Source organism: Rhinatrema bivittatum, chromosome 1, assembly GCF_901001135.1.
Source record: "Rhinatrema bivittatum chromosome 1, aRhiBiv1.1, whole genome shotgun sequence".
NCBI classification, from domain to species: Eukaryota; Metazoa; Chordata; class Amphibia; order Gymnophiona; family Rhinatrematidae; genus Rhinatrema; species Rhinatrema bivittatum.
Window position 1 is genome coordinate 496,286,418 of NC_042615.1, and position 21,620 is coordinate 496,308,037.

Below are 21,620 nucleotides of genomic sequence, written 5' to 3' on the forward strand. Positions count from 1 at the left end.
TTTGAGTCACATTAAAGCCTGGGAACGGGATTTGGGTGCTTCCTTGACGGAAGATGAATGGGAAAGCTGTTTTTCTGCAGTCGGGCGCAGTTCCATTGCAGCTACTATGGTGGAAAACGGTTATAAAATGTTATACCGTTGGTATGTCACTCCACATAAAATGAAGCAGATGGGGCTACGGAGCAATTCTTTATGCTGGCGTAACTGTGGAATGGTGGGAGATTTCTACCATATGTGGTGGTTATGTCCGGTATTCCAGAAACTTTGGGCACAGGTGGGTCAATGGTTCTTTGAGGTTACGGGGGAACGGGTTCATCTTACCCCGAAGGAAGTTCTGTTACATATTACAGATGAGAAGGCCCCCCACAAGCATGGTCTGCTGTTGAGAGCGATGGCGCATGCTGTGCGGGGAGAAATTGCTAGGCACTGGAAGGAGGTTACTGCTCCTTCTTTGGCCGCTGTTCAGCAACGAATGAAGTGGATCTACCATATGGAATACTTAACGGCCTCTAGAAGAGATACGATGGCCAAACTCCATAAGACATGGCAGCTCTATAAACAATGGTCTGATTCGGTTCCAGCCTGAAATCACAGTGGTATATGTGAATAGGGGAGGGGGCGGGGGGAGGAAGTAGGGGGCAACCAGGGGGATAATTTCCATGGGGAACTCTAGCTCAGAGGTGTCATTGAACTTTGTTGTGTTATCTCTGAGGAGTGGCTCTGCTGTGCTTCTTCTTCTTTTTGATCTGAATGTTCTGTATTGAGATTAGTATTAATCCATATACTTCAAGGTTTTTGTTCTGCTGTACAAGTTCCATGTTCTAATCTACATGTCTGGCGCACTAGTATGGATATGTACCGTTTATATGTCAATAAACAGATAATTACAAAAAAAAAAAAAATATGAGGGGAAACTGAATACACATCCGTGCTTGTATCTGGAGAGATGCATCCATTCAGGGACACCAGATGACATCACCCATACGTAATGGCTAATTCAGCCTGCTTATCAAAGGAAACCTTGTGAGCTATCCAGCTAAATGGCTTTGAATATATTAATCTCTAAGAAGAAATGGTTAATGAAGCATTCTTTTAAGAGATTGGAAAAATTATAAACAAAGCTCCAAGAGGCCGATGTAGTAAGGTGTCCTAGGCTGACACATTTACTCGAATTTGTGCGCACATTTTTGTACACATTACTTTAATTTCAATTTAAGGATTTTAGTACACAAAAACAAATTAACTGGCCACAGAAGTATCAGAAAATGACTTTATAAAGTTAAAAAAAGGTTTAAATTGCAAATATATACAAAATTATGCAAATCAGCTATAAAAAGTTTTTTTTAAAAGTCTGCCACAGTTTGCCAAATCTTGCTGCAGATCTTGAAAATTCTGCCACAGAATGACAGGGGCTCCGACTATTACTTCCCAATGCAGGAAAGTGCTTAGGGCTTAACTTTTTTTTCTTTCAATACTGGAAATTTAATTCCTTAGTCAGAGGCAGAATAAATGTTAACTCACATTTCTAAGCCTTGTGTAAGTCTATGGTGCTGTGCACCAGTATTGTCCTGAACCTGTCGTCTCTGATGCAGGGGTCCTGGACATGAGTCTCCAAGGTCCAGGATGGACCTCTGAACTTTGGAATCCCAGGTTTAGAACTATACTGGTGCACAGCACCACAGACTAATATTAGGCCTAGAAATATGAGTTAACCTCTATTCCACCTCTGACCCAGGAGTTAAATTTCCAGTGGCAAAAAAAAAAAACCAAAAAACTAGGCTATATTGAGGTACCCAAATCCATGATCCCTGAGCCAGACATGGAAAACTGTTATATGTGCAACAGTCCAACGTTAGGTAAGTCCATTGAGAAAGGCAGTTTTCACAGCAGAATTGTCATTATGCAGCGCTCACTGTATTGTCCAACTCTGTCATCTCATGCTTATCTGATTAGTCTCATTTTGGTGTGCAAGACCCACCATCGTTCTGTCACATTGCTCTAATGCAGCTTCTGCCGCCAACCGCTACACACCAAGACAAAACTGGAGAAACATGAGACAGCGATAGACAATTGAACATACAGCAGAAGTTACACAATGGTGTCAACTGTGTTACTATAAAAGTGCCTTCCCCAGAAAGCTTACATAACAGACAGCTGTAAATACAGTTCTCACTGCAGTCACGATTAAATGTGCTAAGTATCTGTACCAAAAAAGCACTTCTCGCTTTATATTTTTTTAGGATTCATTTTCAGTTTTATGCAAACAACCTTTAGAAGCACAGCTCAAGTTTTGTGCATATCAGCTCATGTGTTAATGCTGAGAGCACATTTGTTTGTGCGGGCTTTTATTTTTAAACTCTCAATGTTAAGGCTGAATCAACAATCTTCTGCCCCACAACAGTTAAAAACAGGGGTCCCACAAGGGTCAGCTTTGTCGGCCACATTATTCAATGTATATCTTGCCCCTAACACAAAGCTGTTGGCTATTATCACGGACGGATATAAACTACACCGACGATATACAGTTCTATATCAAGGTGCAGAAGTCTTGGCAAGAAACTGTAGATCTGCTTCAATTGTGTATTGATTCGATAAAGCATTGGTTAAAACAAAACAAATTATCTTTAAATACTAAGAAAACCGAAATATTGTTAATTCATTCTCCTCATGTTAAACCTGTTCAAGAGTTCATTGTGATTGACAATATCTCATTTTCTATTACTAAGCTCCTAAAGAGTCGGAATTCTGCTCGATGCGTCCTTGTCTTTCAAATCACAGGTTAGAGCGGTTATTAAAACTGGTTTCTTTAAACTTCGATTGATCGCTGGTTTAAGGCATCTTCTCTATGATCATGATTTTGACAGTAGCTTGTTCTATAATGTTTCCACATCTAGATTACTGTAACAGCCTGTTTATAGGGTTACGTAAGATCAAGCTGCAACCTATGCAACTTTTACTTAATGCTGCTGCTCGGCTGGTTTCTCATACGAAACGGACCGAACATATTTCACCAATCCTTTGAAACTGAATTGGTTACCTGTGCATGAACGCATTAAGAACATAAAAACATAAGAAATTGCCATGCTGGGTCAGACCAAGGGTCCATCAAGCCCAGCATCCTGTTTCCAACAGAGGCCAAAACCAGGCCACAAGAACCTGCCAATTACCCAAACACTAAGAAGATCCCATGCTACTGATGCAATTAATAGCAGTGGCTACTCCCTAAGTAAAATTGATTAATAGCCATTAATGGACTTCTCTTCCAAGAACTTATCCAAACCATTTTTGAACCCAGCTATACTAACTGCACCAACCACATCCTCTGGCAACAAATTCCAGAGCTTTATTGTGCGTTGAGTGAAAAATAATTTTCTCCGATTAGTCTTAAATGTGCTACTTGCTAACTTCATGGAATGCCCCCTAGTCCTTCTATTATTCAAAAGTATAAATAACCGAGTCACATCTACTCGTCCAAGACCTCTCATGATCTTAAAGACCTCTATCATATCCCCGCTCAGCCGTCTCTTCTCTAAGCTGAACAGCCCTAACCTCTTCAGCCTTTCCTCATAGGGGAGCTGTTCCATCCCCTTTATCATTTTGGTTGCCCTTCTCTGTACCTTCTCTATCGCAACTATATCTTTTTTGAGATGCGGCGACCAGAATTTAAAGTTGTAATGATCGTGTTTAAGCTTCTCAGTCTGGATGATTCTCACTGGGCAAATGCATTGCTACGTATTTACAAACCAAGTAGAGGTTTAAGATCTTCTCAACTAAACTTGCTCGATATTCCTTCTGTGCGGCAAGCTCGTCTATTCCATAGAAGAGAGACATCGCTTTCAATTGTTGCTCCATCTTTATGGAATCTCATTCCATTTGAGCTGTGTTCTTTGGACAACGTAAAGAAATTTAAGAGGCTTTTGAAAGATTTTCTGCTCCATCGTGTCTTAAGTATTTTCTAGAATTTATGACCTTGACAGATGTTTATACCTTTTTGTTAGGTATGATTTAGGATTTACCTTTGTTTGATTACATTTGTATTATGTGTTTACATAATATGGTTGAGATTATGGATTCTATGAAACTTGATGATTTTTGTTTTTGATAAGTTTGTCATGTTGTTTTAATGATATGTATGTATTTGTAAATCACCTAGACCTTTTTGTGTTAGGCATTTAATAAGTTTTAATAAATGAAATGAAAATGAAAAAATGAAATTTGCATACCACATTGGGAGTTAACTCATTTTGCAGGGCATGAGCAGAGAAATTGTGCACTAAAATTTAATTCGTATTCTTTACTTAATCACACTGAACCCTTTGTAAACAAAAATCCTTGCCACATCAGTATTTAATTAATTAAAATTTCTACTATTCTACCTATATTAGATCAACCATAATAGGCGAATTACAACATAACCATGCTTAAAACATTCAAACCAACCAAATGATCAAAAAATGTGTGCATTCACAGGTAGAAACTATGCACGCAACACAGCACACATAAGGCCATGAGAAGTGTGGCAGATTTTAATACAAAAAATAAGTTCCTATTTTTTTTTTTAGTGGGCTGGTGGGAGATGGGAAGCAGGAATAGACAGAAAGCAAAATTGCTTATCTTGTAATAGGTGTTATCCCAGAACAACAGGATGTAGTCCTCACATATGGGTGACGTCACTGATGGAGCCCTATTGCGGAAAACTTTGTCAAAGTTTCTAGAAACCTTTGACTGGCACTCTGAGCATGCCAAGCATGCCATGATATTTTCAGCCACAGGGATCTCCCTTCAGTCTCGTATGTAGCAATAAGCTTTAGCAAAAAATAAAATAATAAAACGTATCGGACCCAACTCCGCGGGGTGGGTTTCGTGAGGACTACATCCTGCTGTCCTGGGATAACACCTATTATAAGGTAAGCAATTTTGCTTTATCCCAGGACAAGCAGGATGCTAGTCCTCACATATGGGTGATTAGCAAGCTAGAGGCTGAGTCATTTTGTAGTGAAGCAACACTGAAGTATTGCTGGTGAAAATGAGGCAGGCTGGATGTTGAAGGAGTTGGGGTTATACTGGACACAAGTTCTTTAAGACAGATTGTCCGTAGGCTGAATCTTGTCGTCCTTCTTTGTCCAAACAGTAATGAGCTGCAAAGGTGTGAAGAGAACTCCATGTTGCCGCTTTACATATGTCAAGAATTGGCACTGAACAATAGTGTGCTACTGAGGTTGACATTGCTCTTACTGAATGTGTCTTTACTCACCCTTGGAGAGGAAGGCCTGCTTTTTCATAACAGAATTCTATGCAATGTGCTAGCCAGTTGGAGAGAGTGTGTTTGCCCGGCTTGTTTGGATCAAAAGATATAAAAGAGTTGAGTGGATTTCCTGTGGACTGCAGTGCGGTCTAAGTAATATGCTAGCACACGTTTACAGTCCAAGGTATGTAAGGCCCGTTCCCCTTGGTGAGAATGAGGCCTTGGAACGAATGGGGGCAAACTATGGGTTGGTTCAAGTGGAATTCCGTAACTACTTTGGGGAGGAATTTTGGATGTATATGGAGAACCACTCTGTCACGTAGGAATTTTGTATAGGGTGAGTACGTGACAAGTGCTTGTAACTCACTAACCCTTCTAGCCGATGTAATGGCTAGAAGGGTTCCATGTGAGAAATTTAAGATCACAGGAAGTCATGGGTTCAAAGGGAGAACGCATGAGCCTTGTTAACACCAGATTAAGGTCCCATTCTGTGACTGGTGGCCGTATTGGTGGTTTAAGGTGAGTTAAACCTCTCAAATCTACTGTCAAGAGGTTGTACGGAATTTGGTGCATCTCCCAGCTTGTTATGGTAAGCCGAGATGCACTTAAGTGTACTCGTACAGATGAGGTCTGGAGACCAGAGTCTGAAAGATGGCATAGTCTAGCAGAGAAGGTGTGGGGCAGGAGAAGGGGTCTATGTTCTTCTGCATGCACCACAAAGTAAACCTTTTCCATTTCGAAGAATAGTTCTTTCGTATTGAAGGTTTACGTGAAGCTATAAGCACTTGAGAGACAGTGGTTGAAAGATTGAGTGGTTGTAAAATCAAGCTTTCAACATCCATGCTGTCAGGGATAGAGATTGAAGGTTGGTATGGCGCAACCGACCCGGTTCCTGAGTTATGAGAGTGGGAGCTACACCCAGGCGAATTGGTTCTCTGATCGAGAGGTCTAGAAGTATGGGAAACCATACTTGCCGAGGCCAATATGGGGCTATGAGTATCATGGACCCCTTGTCCTGTTGTAGCTTCACTAGAGTTTTGGTTATGAGTGGTATTGGAGGATACACGTATAGAAGGCCTGAGGTTCCAAGGGCGAGCAAAGGCGTCCTTGGCTGGCTGGTGCTTCTGCCTGTGCAGAGCACAGAACTTGTCCACTTTGTGATTCAGGTGTGATGCAAAGAGGTCTATTGTTGGTTGTCCCCAATGCTGGAATATCCTGGCTGCTACTAAGGGATCCAGGGGCCACTTGTGTGGTTGTAACTGACGACTAAGGCGATCTGCAACTATGTTGTGGATGCCCGCTAGATAAGTTGCCCAGAGATATATGAAATGTGTCAGGGCCCAGTCCCAAATTTGTGCAGCTTCCTGGCAAAGGAGATACGAATCCATACCTCCCTGTTTGTTCAGGTACCACATGGCTACTGTATTGTCCGTTTGAATCAGAACAGTCTTGTGTGAAAGACAGTCTTTGAACGCATGCAGCGCATAACGTATAGCTCGTTCCAGGAAATTGATTTGAAATGTTGCTTCGAGTTTTGTCCAAGTACCCTGGGTTTGGAGATTGCCTATGTGAGCTCCCCAACCCAAAGTGGATGCATCTGTAAAAGTTATCTGTGGGACTGGTTGTTGGAAGGGTAGGCCCTTGCGCAAGTTGTCTTTGTTCACCCACCAAAGTAGAGATGAACGTAGCTGGTGGGTTACTTGAATTGGAGGACAGTGGTTGAATGGCTTGGATCCATTGTGACCTTAAAGTCCATTGGGTTATTCTCATGGCTAGTCTTGCCATAGGAGTGATATGAACTGTGGAGGCCATGTGGCCTAGTAAGGTTAGAAACTGATGAGCTGTTGCTTGTTTCTTCGAGTGTAGCGAGTTTACCAATAGGGAAAGTGTTTCTGCTCGATCCTCGGGTAGAAAGGCTTTTGAGAGGATGGTGTTCAATTCTGCTCTGATGAACTGAAGCAGGTGAGACGGAATGAGATGGGACTTTTGATAATTGATGAGAAAACCCAGAGAGTGAAGTAGAGTAATTGTTCGGTTGAGAAGAAGTTAGTGCTCCTTGTTGAGATTGACTTCTGATGACCAAACGTCGTCTAGATAGGGGAAAACGTGGACACTTTTCTTGTGTAAGTGTGCTATTACTGCCAAGCATTTTGTGAATACTTTGGGAGCTGAGACAAGTCCGAATGGTAGTACTCTGTACTGGAAATGTTGATGACCCACCAGGAAACGCAGATACTTGCGATGAGGAGGTAATACTGGAATGTGAATGTAAGTGTCTTGTAGATCCAGAGAACAAAGCCAATCTCCTGTTTGAAGAAGTGGAAGCATGGTGCCTAAAGAAGCCATCCTGAACTTTTCTTTCTTTAGAAATTTGTTGAGATTTCTGAGGTCTAGGATGGGACGTAGGCCTCCGGTTTTCTTTGGAATGAGGAAATAACGGGAGTAGAATCCTCTGCCCTGCTGAGTCCGGGCACCGGTTCTACAGCTCTGGCTCTCAGAAGGGTGGATAATTCTGCTTGTAGATGAATTATGTGATTTTCGTTTAACAAAAGAGGTTTTGGAGGAGAGTCTCTTGGAGTTGAGAGGAAATTGAGTTGGTAACCTCGTAATATTATTGAGAGTACCCATTGGTCTGTTATCTGTAACCAATGGTTGTAGGAGGAGGAAACTGCCTCCTACTGGCAGGTTCAGTTTTGGATTGTGGAGATGGCTTTGGTCTCTGGTGATGGCCTTAAAAACCTGCAGCCGGTCCCGTCTGCGATGGCAGTTGAGGCCTAGCAGCTCTATTTATTTATTTATGGTTTTTTATATACCGGGAGTTCCTGTATACAATACATATCACTCCGGTTCACAGGTAACAGTAATAACTACCGCCGGCTGGCAGTTTACATGGAACAAATCTTGGAACAAATCAAACAATTTTGTTTGATTTGTTCCAAGGCTGCCTGGGTTGAGATCTTTGTTGCAGACAAGAAGATCTACCCCTGGATGCTGGTGAATAGTATCATCTCTACCTGTAGAAAGGTTTTCTAGATTCTTTCCTTGGTGGACGGTGAGACAGTGATGAAGAGGAGTCTTGCGGAACTGACGACAGTTGGCGCAATGTCTCCGTGTGCTCTTTTAGCTGGGCCACTGCATCCTGAACTTTCAACCCAAAGAGGTTGTCACCTACGCAGGGTAGAACCAGCAGCTTTTCTTGTACCTCAGGCCTAAGGTCAGAGGCTTTCAACCATGCCTAGCGACGTGCACTTATTCCTGAGGCTGCCACCCTTGAAGCTGTTTCAAAGTTGTCGTAGGCGGCCCGGACCTCATGCTTTCCAGCTTCAAGTCCCTTGTGTATTATAGCCTGAGCTGCCTCCTGGTACTGCTTAGGTAGGGAGTTGGAAAGTTCCTGCATCTGCTTCCATAGATTCCTTTGGTATTGCATCATATAAAGTTGATAGGACACAATCCTTGAATTGAGCATAGCGCCTTGGAATACTTTTCTGCCTAAGGAGTCTAGGAATCTATGGTCCTTTCCAGGTGGAGTGGAGGAATGAGGTCGTACTCTTTTGGACTTCTTTTGAGCAGACTCAACCACAACAGACTGATGTGGCAACTGTGATTTCTGGTAACCAGGAAGATGTTGGACAAGATAGGTAGTATCCACTCTTTTATTAATGGGTGGAACCGAACATGGATGTTCCCAGAGTCTATGCTGCAGCTCCAAAAGCACCTCGTGGACAGGAACGGCCAAGTCCTCTTTTGGAGGATACACAAACTGTAAGACTTCTAAAGTCTGCTGTCTCGTGTCTTCCTCAGACACTAAGTTGAATGGTATTGTGTCTGCCATGTCCTTTATGAAATTCGTAAAGGACAAGTTCTCTGGTGGAGATTTCTTCCTGCCTTCCGGAGGAGAAGGGTCAGACATGAAGCTTTCCGAGTAAGTAACAGTATGCTTGTCTTCCCATGAGTCATATGGCTCTTCCCTGGAAGGGGAAGTGAGAGAAGATCCCAGTGGTCGAAAAAGTCCTGAAGGCCCTGGCTGAGGATCATCGACAGATCTGTGTCCAGGAACATCCCCAATCGGTTTAGTTGGGATAGACTTCGGTGGAAGAGCACAGACGATGGCGTCGAATCTATCCATTAATAGTTAGAATAAAGCCAATTCTGGTTGACCTGGAGCCCCAGGTAGTGGTATCGGTGTCGTCGGGGGTGGTCCTGGCATCGCCGCGGGCACCGGCATCAGCATTGACGGTCGATGTTCCTGTAGCGCTTGTAGCACTGCTTGGCGGATAAATCCGCTCAATTCCTCCGTGATAGCTGATGCAGGCAGAGCAGCTACCCATGGTAGCGGTGGAGGCACTATCTGTCTTACCACAGGGCCCTGTGGAGGTTCTATGGCTGGCACCTTGACAGAAGGTGAACGCCTCGGTGTCGAAGGCTTCGGTGTTTCCTGCAGGCGAGGCCGCTTGGCGGTCGACTTCTCCGGGGATAGCAGATTCCGGAATCGATGGATGGCGATGTTGATGTTTCGGTCGATGTTCCGACGCTGACTTCGTTTTTCACCGATCCCCATCCGTGGCATCGACGGTCCCCTGAACCTTCCGGATGACATTTTTTTTTTTTAAGGATCAGTCGTTTCGAAACTCCGGCCGGAGATGACTGAGTGGATGTCTATGGAGAAGGTAAAAGTTGAAGATAGAACAAGTGTTCCATCTTTTCTTGTCGCGCCTTCCGACCTTTAGTGGTCATTTCAGCACATTTTGGGCAAGATGTTACATCATGCGATTGGCCCAAGCAAGGTACACACTCAAAGTGTGGGTCCGTAATCAACATGGTCCGAATACAATTGGGACACTTTTTGAATCCCGTGGCCATGATACCGTTGACAGCCGTCGATGTAAATGTGAATAAAAAATATTTACTCAAATGAGTCTGAATGAGAATATTTTATTTTACTCACCGGCCGGTGGTAACGAGAGAGACCCCGATATGGGAGAGAAATTATGAATTTTAAATCTGATTTTTAGTCAGAATTGTGAGAGAAAACTCACACAGGCTCCTGCTCCACGATGCCAAAAGCAGCGCAGAAAAACAAAGACTGAAGGGAGACCCCTGTGGCTGAGAATGTCATGGGCTCAGAGTGCCAGTGAAAAGTTTCTAGAAACTTTGACAAAGTTTTCCGCAATAGGGCTACATCAATGACGTCACCCATATGTGAGGACTAGCATCCTGCTTGTCCTGGGATAAAGTATGTTATACCATCAATTACAATCCATGAAGCTTCTTTACATTACATAATACCCTTAATCTTAGATTAGGGTGGATGCGATTAGGGTGGATGCAATAAGATGTGTTCACAAGAGTGTACAGTTTTACCCTCCATTGTATGACCATTTTTTGCGAGCAAACTTCTGATGCAGCAAGAAGTTTTGTGCACAAAGAAATATGCATTTAAAACTGTGCATTCTGCTTAGAGCCCTTGCATAAAAATCCCATGCAAATGAAGGCATTGACCAAGGCAGAGAGGTGCACTGGCTTAATGCAGGTTTTCTTAGCACTGGAAACTCTACTCTTGATTAGAGGTGGAGTAAAGTTTCCAGCACGTGTGTCACTCTATGGGCAGAAGAAGAAATTACTACTTACCGAATAATTTATTTTTCTTTAATAAAGACAGGTGAATCCAAAACCAGTGGGTTATGCACCTCTACCAGCAGATGGAGTCTGAGCAAAGCTGACATCTGCTGGAGACTGAGAATACTGGTGGGCTGTCGTCACTACAGGGGTATGTATGCTGTGATGTCAGCTTTGCTCAATCTCCATCTGGTAGTAGAGGTGCATAACCCACTGGTTTTGGATTCACTTGTCCATATGCTAAGAAAGCTGAAATTCTTACACTGGGATCTGTAAATAGAATTCATGTGTAGAAAACTTGCTTTGCGCACACAAAGTATGCTTTCTGTGCATAATGGAGAGATTACTTACCTGATAATCTCGTTTTCCTTAGTGTAGACAGATGGACTCATTACAAATAGGATAGAGCATGGTGCTAATAATGCTGAGTCCATCTGCTACACGCTAGGAAAATATGTTTTACGCAAACAAAAAATGCTTACTGCGCTGAAAGCATTTTTGTGCGCATAAAAGTCTTTTTTTGCAAACAAAACAAACTTTATATGCATAAGCCACAACTGAAAACTTTAACATTCCTGAGCGCACATTTTAACTTGGGTTTGTGCACATATTTTCCCCTCAGTATACTATAACTCCCGATGTATTAGCATGTAATCAGGAGTTAACAAAAAAAAAAAAGTTAACCTTACTATTAAGAAGCTGTGTACTAAGTTTCAGCACATAGTTTTAACCCACACATTATTGCATCTGCCTCCTTATTAACATAGCAACAGTGAAGCAAAACATCCAGAAATTCCATTTGGCTGATAACTTCAAATACATTTTTCAGTTCTCTTTTCCTTAATTATCTGTGAACAAAGCATTCAAGACAGACATGTTCATCACTTACTGGATTTAGACTTTTGATTAGATTAAAGGGAGACTGGCCAAGAAATATCTCCCACTTCATATCCCATTCACTTTCTTTTTCAGCAATTGATTTGTTTACAGATACAAGATCTTCTCGCCTTATTTTATATCTAGAGAAAAACATTGAGAAAAAATGATTTTAAAGGGTGAAGAATAGCACCTTTCAGCACCTCAAAAAATAAAACTGGCGTTTGAGAAGACTTCTGGCATTGACTGGTTCTTCTGTACCTAATGTGAACTCCATCAGTAATGCATTCCCAGATTGTGCAAATATGCTGCAACCAAAGATAGATCTTTGATGAAAACCTGTCAAGCAGAAAGTAGACCAAAGGCAAAATATAATAATGGAAGCATCCTCTGCATCAACATGAGCCAGAGTCACGTGAACCATATGTGTGGCTTCACTGCACTGCTTGCCAGAGAATACTTTATATCAATTACAATTTTACATTGATCTTCTAGGAGCAACCACGTTTGAAACAGCCTCACAAATTCCCCAAACGAATAGCTCATTCTGGCCAATATTTCTTTAAGTCCCACAAAGGCAGTTCAAGCATACAAAAAGTCTGAAAATTTGTCAGATGCTAAGTACATCCTTATCTGTATCAAACCAAAACTATTTTTATATTCTTGTAATTTGGAACCAAGACTTTTGCAGTCCTAATCTAAGACAGCTCCTTTCCAAATATATTTCCTTGATTGTCAAACTTCTACAACACAATCTTAAGCATAAAAACTACAGGCTCATTTTCAGTAAAAATTCCTAAACAGGACAGACACCTTGATGGAATTTTTGTATTTCTCTGCACAAATTTTGACCCAATGGAACAATACATTTATTTTTGTAACCTTGTCTTGAATTCAGCCAAAGTCATACCCCTTCTTCTCTGTCAATGGTGTCTTTTTTTTTTTTTTTTAAGTTTTAGCTAACTTGGATGAAATATTAATTTATAACAGAATATTTCTTCTGAAAAAGATGTAGAGCTTCTATTATTTCTAGTTCCATGACCTCCAAACTAGGACCTTGGGTAGCCAACAAGAAATTTAATTTAATTTTATTTAGCATTTTTGTACACTGCCTTTCTCATCTTGCCCAACGTATAGAATGACTGGTATACAATCTTAAAATCTAACAACTATATTATTGTAATTGGTATGTTATGTTTTTAGACAAAGAAATTAAGAAAAAAAGTAAGCTTGCTTATCTTTAAACAGGGCTCTCTGTAGAAAGCACAATGTGGAGGTGCCAAATGGACCCATCTCTCAGAGCTCAATAAGCTTTACTGAACATGTGCAGGAGTTCCTCTGCAGTCATGCTGCTTCATGAGCCCCTCAATCTTTTGCAGAGCTTAAAGCTTTAGCAAGATATTTGATTCTAGGGAGGCGGGCAAGCAATAAGCATGGCTAGTTCATCCTGTCTATGGAGAACCCTGTTTACAGCTAAACAAACTTGCTTTCTCCATCAACAAGCTAGGCTTAATTAGCCATGAGGTGGGGAGTCCCAAGTCAAGGGTTGCACTGTGAAATAATCATAGAAGCAGCAACCTAGACCCCGCCAATGAAGAGTGGACCACAAGGTGAACAAGCTGTGCAAACCTGCTTGTCCAAGTCATAGTATCTCCGTGACATGTTATCCAGACAAGTAACAGGAGATGAATGTGTGAATTCATGACCAAACTGCAGCTTTGCAGATGTCTTCAATGGAAGCAGCCCTGAGATGAGTTACTGAAGCAGCCATGGCTCTCACTTAAGCCTACAGAGTCTCTAACCTTTAGGCCAGCCAGCACATAACAGTGCACAATAGTTTGCTAACCAAAATTTGTTTGGCTATTGTCAGTCCCAGTCTATTGGGATCAAAGAACAGAAATAGTTGAGAAGCTTGATGATGAGGTGGAGTCCTTCTAAAATGCACCATGGCTTTTTTACAGTGCAAGGATTGAAGAGCCTTTTCTCCTATGGCTGCATGTGGTTTCAGAAATAAAACAGACAGCACCATAGATTGGTTAAATGTGAATACACAGAACCACCCTGTTGTGGGAAAACTGCAGGTATGAGTAGAAGACAAGTCTGCAATTCACCGATTCTTCGACCAGAAATAATAGCTACAAGGAAGAGTACTTTCCAAGTGAGAAACACATCAAATTGATCGGTTTGAAAGGAGGTTTCATGAATTGAGCTAGAACTACATAGAGGTCTCAAGAAACGGGAAGCTTACCGACCTAAGGACAGGAATGCCACAATCTCTTCATTAATTTGGAAACTAAAGGGTGAAAAGAGACTTAAGAACATAAGAAAATGCTGTACTGGGTCAGACCAAGGGTCCATCAAGCCCAGCATCCTGTTTCCAACAGTGGCCAATCCAGGCCATAAGAACCTGGCAAGTACCCAAAAACTAAGTCTATTCCATGTAACCATTGCTAATGGCAGTGGCTATTCTCTAAGTGAACTTAATAGCAGGTAATGGACTTCTCCTCCAAGAACTTATCCAATCCTTTTTTAAACACAGCTATACTAACTGCACTAACCACATTCTCTGACAACAAATTCCAGAGTTTAATTGTGCATTGAGTAAAAAAGAACTTTCTCCGATTAGTTTTAAATGTGCCCCATGCTAACTTCATGGAGTGCCCCCTAGTCTTTCTACTATCCGAAAGAGTAAATAACCGATTCACATCTACCCGTTCTAGACCTCTCATGATTTTAAACACCTCTATCATATCCCCCCTCAGTCGTCTCTTCTCCAAGCTGAAAAGTCCTAACCTCTTTAGTCTTTCCTCATAGGGGAGTTGTTCCATTCCCCTTATTTTGGTAGCCCTTCTCTATACCTTCTCCATCGCAATTATATCTTTTTTGAGATGCGGAGACCAGAATTGTACACAGTATTCAAGGTGCGGTCTCACCATGGAGTGATAGAGGCATTATGACATTTTCCGTTTTATTCACCATTCCTTTTCTAATAATTCCCAACATTCTGTTTGCTTTTTTGACTGCTGCAGCACACTGCACCGACGATTTCAATGTGTTATCCACTATGACAGCTAGATCTCTTTCTTGGGTTGTAGCACCTAATATGGAACCCAACATTGTGTAATTATAGCATGGGTTATTTTTCCCTATATGCATCACCTTGCACTTATCCACATTAAATTTCATCTGCCATTTGGATGCCCAATTTTCCAGTCTCACAAGGTCTTCCTGCAATTTATCACAATCTGCTTGTGATTTAACTACCCTGAACAATTTTGTGTCATCTGCAAATTTGATTATCTCACTCGTATTTCTTTCCAGATCATTTATAAATATATTGAACAGTAAGGGTCCCAATACAGATCCCTGAGGCACTCCACTGTCCACTCCCTTCCACTGAGAAAATTGCCCATTTAATCCTACTCTCTGTTTCCTGTCTTTTAGCCAGTTTGCAATCCATGAAAGGACATCGCCACCTATCCCATGACTTTTTACTTTTCCTAGAAGCCTCTCATGAAGAACTTTGTCAAACGCCTTCTGAAAATCCAAGTATACTATTTATTTATTTAACATTTTTTTATATACCGCAGTTCTGGTAACAATGTTACTAATCACTTTGGTTTACAAGTAACTTGGGGTGACAAGTTTATTAACTCTTTCAAAAAAGTGAAGCAGTCAGTTCCCCCACCCTCGGAGACTTGCGTCTGTCATGAGGACGATCCAGTTTGGTGGGGACAGGCTTACACCCTTGCTTAAGTGAACTTCCTGTAGCAATCACTGGAGCCGAGAACATACTTCCATCGGTAAGTGGAGGCGAACCGAGTAGTCTTGAGACAGTGGGATTCAACGTGACAGCAGGGAGCATTGGAGTGACCACGTGTTCCCCTCGCCCATGGTACTACTTCCAGGGTTGATGCTATCAGGCCGAGGACCTGGAGATAAGTTCCACACCCTGTGGCACATTGTGTTAGTCAACCGACACACTTGGTACATCAGTTTCCTTATCCTGAAGTGAGGGAGGAAGACCTTGCCCTGCTTGGTTTCGAACTGGACTCCCAGGTACTCAAGACTGGGAGGGCTTGTCCATGTTCGCAACCCAACCAAGTTTCTGTAGGAGGGACCTGACCCTGCTGGTCACCTGGAGGCTCTCTTCCAACGACTTCGCCTGGATCAGCCAGTCGAAGTAAGGGTGCCCCAGGATCCTCTCTTTCCTCAGTGTAACCGGCTCAACCACCATAATTTTGGAGAATGTTCTGGAGGCGATTGCCAGGCCGAAGGGCAATGCCCGGAACCGATAATGGCGGCCCAGTACCGCAAAGCATAGGAAATGCTGGTGGTCTTGATGGACTGGAATATGAAGGTAGGCACTGAGAGGTCCTGGCAGAGCAGATAAGAGGCTGTGCGTGTTTGTGTGATGGAATACCACATTGCCATTATGCTGTCCGTATGCACAAAGGCTTATGTCAGATTAAGTATTTTAAGGCATAAAAAGCAGAATGCATGGCTTGTAGCTCCAGGAAGTTTATGTAAAAATGTTCATGGAGCGGAGTAGACACATTTTGGGTTTGGAGGGTGTTGATATGAGCTCCTCAACCCAAGATGAATGCAACCGTGACCAAGATAATCTGAGGATTTGGTACTGGACCGGTGATATGGATCAGAGAAGAAAGTAGTTGAACTGCTTAGAGCCACTGAAATTTGAAAATCCACTGAATCTTACTCATGGCTAGACTGGCCATATGAGTGACGTGGATAGTAAAACCCCCATAGCCCAGCAAGGAAAGAATTGATGGGGTGAGAGTATGTTGCATGCGCGCAGACATGTGGAGAATTTGACAGGATGTCTGCGCGATTGTTGGGCAGGACGTCTGTTGCGACTGTAGTGCCCTGAACTGCTCCATATGGGATTTATTGTAGGTGATCAGAAATCCCAGGCAAATTTAGAAGATTTATAGTGAGTCTCAGAGAATTTAGCTTGTTGCTCGGATTGAATTATTAGGCAGTCGAACAAGCAAGGAAAGGTGTGAATGCTGTTATTCTATGAAGATAAGCGGTAATCACTGCTAGGCATTTGATGAAATACACAAGTAGGCTAATCTAGCTCGAATAGTGAACTTGGTATTGAAAATGCTTTTGACTCACTATGAAGCGCATAGAAAGACCAGAGGATAGAGGCAACCTACTTATTGTAGTAAGGGAAGCACGGTGCCGAGAGACATGATTCTGAACTTTTCTTTTTGAAGAAAAATGTTGAGATTACCGAGGTGCAGGATGGGCGGAGATTGCCTTTCTGTTGAAAGAAGGTAATAGCGGGATTAAAATCCTCCACCTTGTCGCGCCCGGGGAATGGTGCCCAGAGCCCTGGTGCTCAGTTGGATGGCTGCTCTGTTGCCTGGCAAGGTTGAAGAATCTAGGAGCCTGTCTGACCACTGGTCTCAGGCGAGAGGATGAGCGGTAAAAGGTCTTTCTATCATCTCTCCCTGCTGTGCAATAAACGTAGAGAGCTGTTGCCAGTCTCGCGGTGGGCTTGCCATTGAAGCACTGTCTACTGGACCTTTTGCATGGCAGATCAGCTAGTTTATCCTGGACTTCAGGCCGCAAATCAGAGGCTGGAAATCAGGTTACTATCAAGTACAGAGTCCCGTTACTGGCAACAGGAGGACGTCTCGAAGCAATCCCATGTTGCTGGCAGAGAGGTTCCCTTGGTATTGTGTCAAACATGGCTGGTAAATAGCAATATGTGACACATATAAGGTCATTGGAAGATATGACGACCTAGAACCTTTTGAGAATATCTGGCTTATTTTAACGACCAGGTCTCGATGGGATCGGTGCTGAAGCAGAAATAAGTGCTATCGCCCTTCATGGCAGAGGCTCAGAAGGATGAGTCAATGGTGATGACTTAGGCTGTCGTTGATAGGTGTCGCAATGAGGCGGTGCCACTGGGTTTCAGGAGGCATCGAGGACAGACTGAAGGACGTAAACATCAGACAACTCTGTAAGCTGGTATGGTTACAGAGAAGACTGGCTAGGCATTACTGGCACTTCCACATTAATTTGTGGTGGCTCAGTACCCTGCACCGATGTTGGTGGGGGAACGCCTCAGGTATAGATGATTCGTACGGTTCTCGGCCCAGTCATTCTCCAGCACCAAGTAAGGTGATGCGTACAGTGCTCGGCCCAGTCAATCTCCAGCACTGAGAAAGATGCCCTTGCTATATCAGATGGCAATCGGTGACAGACTGTCACCGTGCCAGTACTGCTCCTGGTACTGTTTATCGCCCAAGAAGTACATGGTGCTCTGGTTTAGAACACAGAGTATGGAGCATTTATTGTTTAGTCGAGGGTATTGATTAGGTGCTTTGGTAAGAGTGACGGTATCGATGGCAGCATTGAAGGTGGCATCGAGGGCATTGGGGAAGGCATCGTTGGCATAGGTGAAGCACAGATAACATCAACGAAGGGATCAATGGAATTGATGTGGCATCGATGAAATGGATGGCCATCGATGGCATCAACGGCATCCTTGGCACAGACACGGGCATCGATGGCGGCATGGACTCCATGCTGGGCATGCTCAGGGCACTCAGTGTGCCAGTGTCAAAGCTTTCTAGAAACTTTGATAGAAAAGTTTTCCGTGACAGGGCTCTGTCCAGTGACATCACCCACGTGAGGACTACCATCCTGCTTGTCCTGAGAGAACTGCTGTGACTCTGTACCTTCCAAGGGTACCTGCATTGTTTATTGTTATGAAATAAAAAAATTGATGTTTGTTTCTACTAAATTTAGTATGGTATCCTTGTGTTTGGGGAGAAGCGCTTTTAAGCGTGTTTGGCGCTTAACATCGGGCAGAGATGTCTGAAATGACGAGTTTCTGTAGGACCAGAAGCACTGGGAGCCCCTGACCAGACACAACATGGCAAGAGGTCCTGCAACCTCTCTTTTTCTTATTTTCCAGTAGCCGAGGCACTGGAGATTCACCCCACTTTCTGGCTAACTTTTCCAATTTGCTTCCAAATAGGAGGGTTCCCTTAAAGGGCATCTTTGTGAGGTTTGCCTTAGAGTTCGCATCCACTGACCAATTTCTCAACCACAACTGTCTTCTGGCCGCCACCACTGAGGTTAGTCCTCTGGCCAAGATAAGGACTAGGTCCAAGCTTGCATCCTCTAGGAAGGCCGTGGCAGGCTCAATAGTCTCTCTGGTATGTGCCCCTGAGCGCTCTCTCTCTCTCTCTCTCTCTCTCTCTCTCTCTCTCTCTCTCTCTCTCTCTCTCTCTCTCTCGAGAGAGAGAGAGAGAGAGAGAGAGAGAGAGAGAGAGAGAGAGAGAGAGAGAGAGAGAGAGAGACACACAAACGAGTCACCAGGGCACAACAGAAGTGATCTGCAGTGTCACTGCTGTCGCATCAAAGGCCTGCTTAAGGATGGATTCCAACTGCCTATAGTGAGCATCCTTCAAGGCCGTTCCTCCCTCTACTCGGATAGTTGTTCGCTTCAAGACGTTGCAGACCAGGGTGTCCACTTTCGGGAAATGCAGGCATTTTTATAATGCCAAGTCCAGAAGGTACAAGGCTTCCAAGGCTCGACCTCCTTTAAAACTGGCTTCCGGGGCTTCCTATTCCTGAACAATGAACTCCTGGATGGCTTCCAGCATCGGGAAATAGCAAGAGGCATTCTGTAGAGACACCAGAATGGGATTCTTCTCTGGTTCCGACAGAGTCCGTGCCAGGAACTCCCAGAGTCTTCAGGGTCTGAGAGACCAGGGCTGGTAAATTCATTTCTGTGGAAAAATCGAAGCATGGTCCAGGATGGCTCCAGGCCTGGAGGAATGTTGTCCCTTTCGTCGTCCGTGGTGTCTGGGTCCCTGTCAGGGATACCCTTGGTGAGGCGAGGCATGCTGATAGGGCTGGGAGGGCAAGGCCTTTCCAGCTAGGGCTCAGACCGGGCAGGGGCAGTAGCTGACTTGTCTGAACAAAGGCTTGTAGGCCCTGAAAGAATTCCAACCAAGAAAAGGCCGCCAGTTCCATAATTAGCCCAGGAGGAACTGGGGTAGAAGCTGCTGAACTGCCCTCTCCCAGGGAGGATGCAGCCCTGGAATTCCTCTGGTCCAGGGTGCTACCATATAATGTTGTGGCTGACCCGTCCTCCGACTGGGAGGGGCCGGACTTGGAAAAGTTCTGAGAGTCCAGCCCTCCCTGGGCTTCCTCACAGAGCTGACACAGGAAGGATTCCAGGTCTGACTGTGCACAGCCCTAATATGGCAGGCAGCACAAAGAGCGTCACTTGTGCTTCTTTGCTGCCAGGGCCATTGTACTCCGTAGCTTGTGCGTTCAGCCGGTTAGCGCCTCTCGAGCGCACACAAACCTGCCTCGACGCGCGTAAGTCTAAGTGGCCGGTTGTGCGCTAATGAATGCGTGCTTAATGCACACAGTTATGTGCATCAAGGGTCACCAACGGACAATGGGGGGAAATGGCGCCTCAACAAATTGCACACAAGATGGAGAGACCGCAGCCCACCACGTGGAGTGCCCACCACGCCTGAAGCGGGGCCTAGCCCATCAGGGGGCCGCTCAACCCGCTCAGAAACCCCCTTCCTCTTGCCCTAATAGGATCGGAAACGTTGATACGCCACGCTGAGCGAAGAGACTGGAGGAAAGACTTACCAAAGCCCTTCCAAGTCTCTGAATAGGAGTTCTTCTCTACTTACCTGTGCTCAGTGCTTACCGGCTGAGTACAGAGACTGTCTCCGGCTGCAGGGTGGGGGTGGGGGGGGGGGGAAGAGGGCTTAGGCCATCACCGCCGCACTTGGCTTCCTGCACCCGCTGTCTTTCAGCTGCTTCAGCAAAGTCCACGTCAGGAACCGGCTACTGGACCAAGGCACACCTCTGATGGATCTTGGAAATCACCTCAGGAATTCTCAACTGGGGAGGGACCCTTACGTATCACCGGAGAGTGGGGCTCAATCTTTCTTCCAATTTAGAAGGAATATTTGAATTTCTTCTTCAAACTAGTGCTGCAATCCTGCTGAACACCGCTGCTGGTGCGGGGAAAGAACATCCACATCTGCTAGGAGACAGAGAGATACTGAATGACTGAGGTCACTGCAGGGGTATATCTAGGGTGACGTCAGCTTTGAAACCCAAATCAGTCTCCATCTGCTAGCAGGGGAGCACATAACCCATTGGTTCTGAGTCCATCTGGCTATATGCTAGGAAAAGTCCTTTGTCTAATACATAAATCAGCCCATTGAGCAAAGTTAGAGAAAGAGCAATATCAATAGCTGGGCCCAAGTTATGGAACTCGTTGTCAATTGAGCTAAGACTACAGACTAATTTTCAAGCTTTTAAAAAAGATCTAAAAACATGGCTATTTAGAAGAGAGTTTGGAGAAGTACATTTTGGAAATAGAAGGATTAGAGGGCAATCCATGAAGTTAGCAAGTAGCACATTTAAAACTAATTGAAGAAAATATTTTTTCACTCAATGCACAGCAGAGTTGCTTACCTGAAACAGGTGTACTCACAGGACAGCAGGATGTTAGCCCTCACATATGGGTGACATCATCAGGATGGAGCACAATCACGGAACACTTTTGTCAAAGTTTCTAGAACTTTGACTGGCACCACTGAGCATGCCCAGCATGCCACCAACCCTGCATCCAGCAGGGGTCCCCCCCTTCAGTCTCATGTATAGTAAAAATACTTGCGAAAAATAAAACAAATCGGAAGCGAACCCAACTCTGCAGGATGGCGGGCGAGTTTCATAAGGGCTAACATTCTGCTGTCCTGTGAGAACACCTACTACAGGGTAAGCAACTCTGCTTTCTCACAGGACAAGCAGGATGGTAGTCCTCACATATGGGTGAATAGCGAGCTGAGGATGCCCA

The 21,620-nt window shown here is 44.0% G+C and overlaps 1 protein-coding gene across 1 annotated transcript in view; it reads right to left on the reverse strand.

Moving 5' to 3' along the window:
* Nucleotides 1–21,620, reverse strand: part of HAUS6 (HAUS augmin like complex subunit 6) — a 345,826-nt gene that overhangs the window by 171,939 nt on the left and 152,267 nt on the right. The window contains exon 10 of the mRNA XM_029608783.1: nt 11,751–11,880. Coding sequence (XP_029464643.1) covers nt 11,751–11,880 — 130 coding nt within the window. The remainder of the gene's footprint in view (nt 1–11,750; nt 11,881–21,620) is intronic.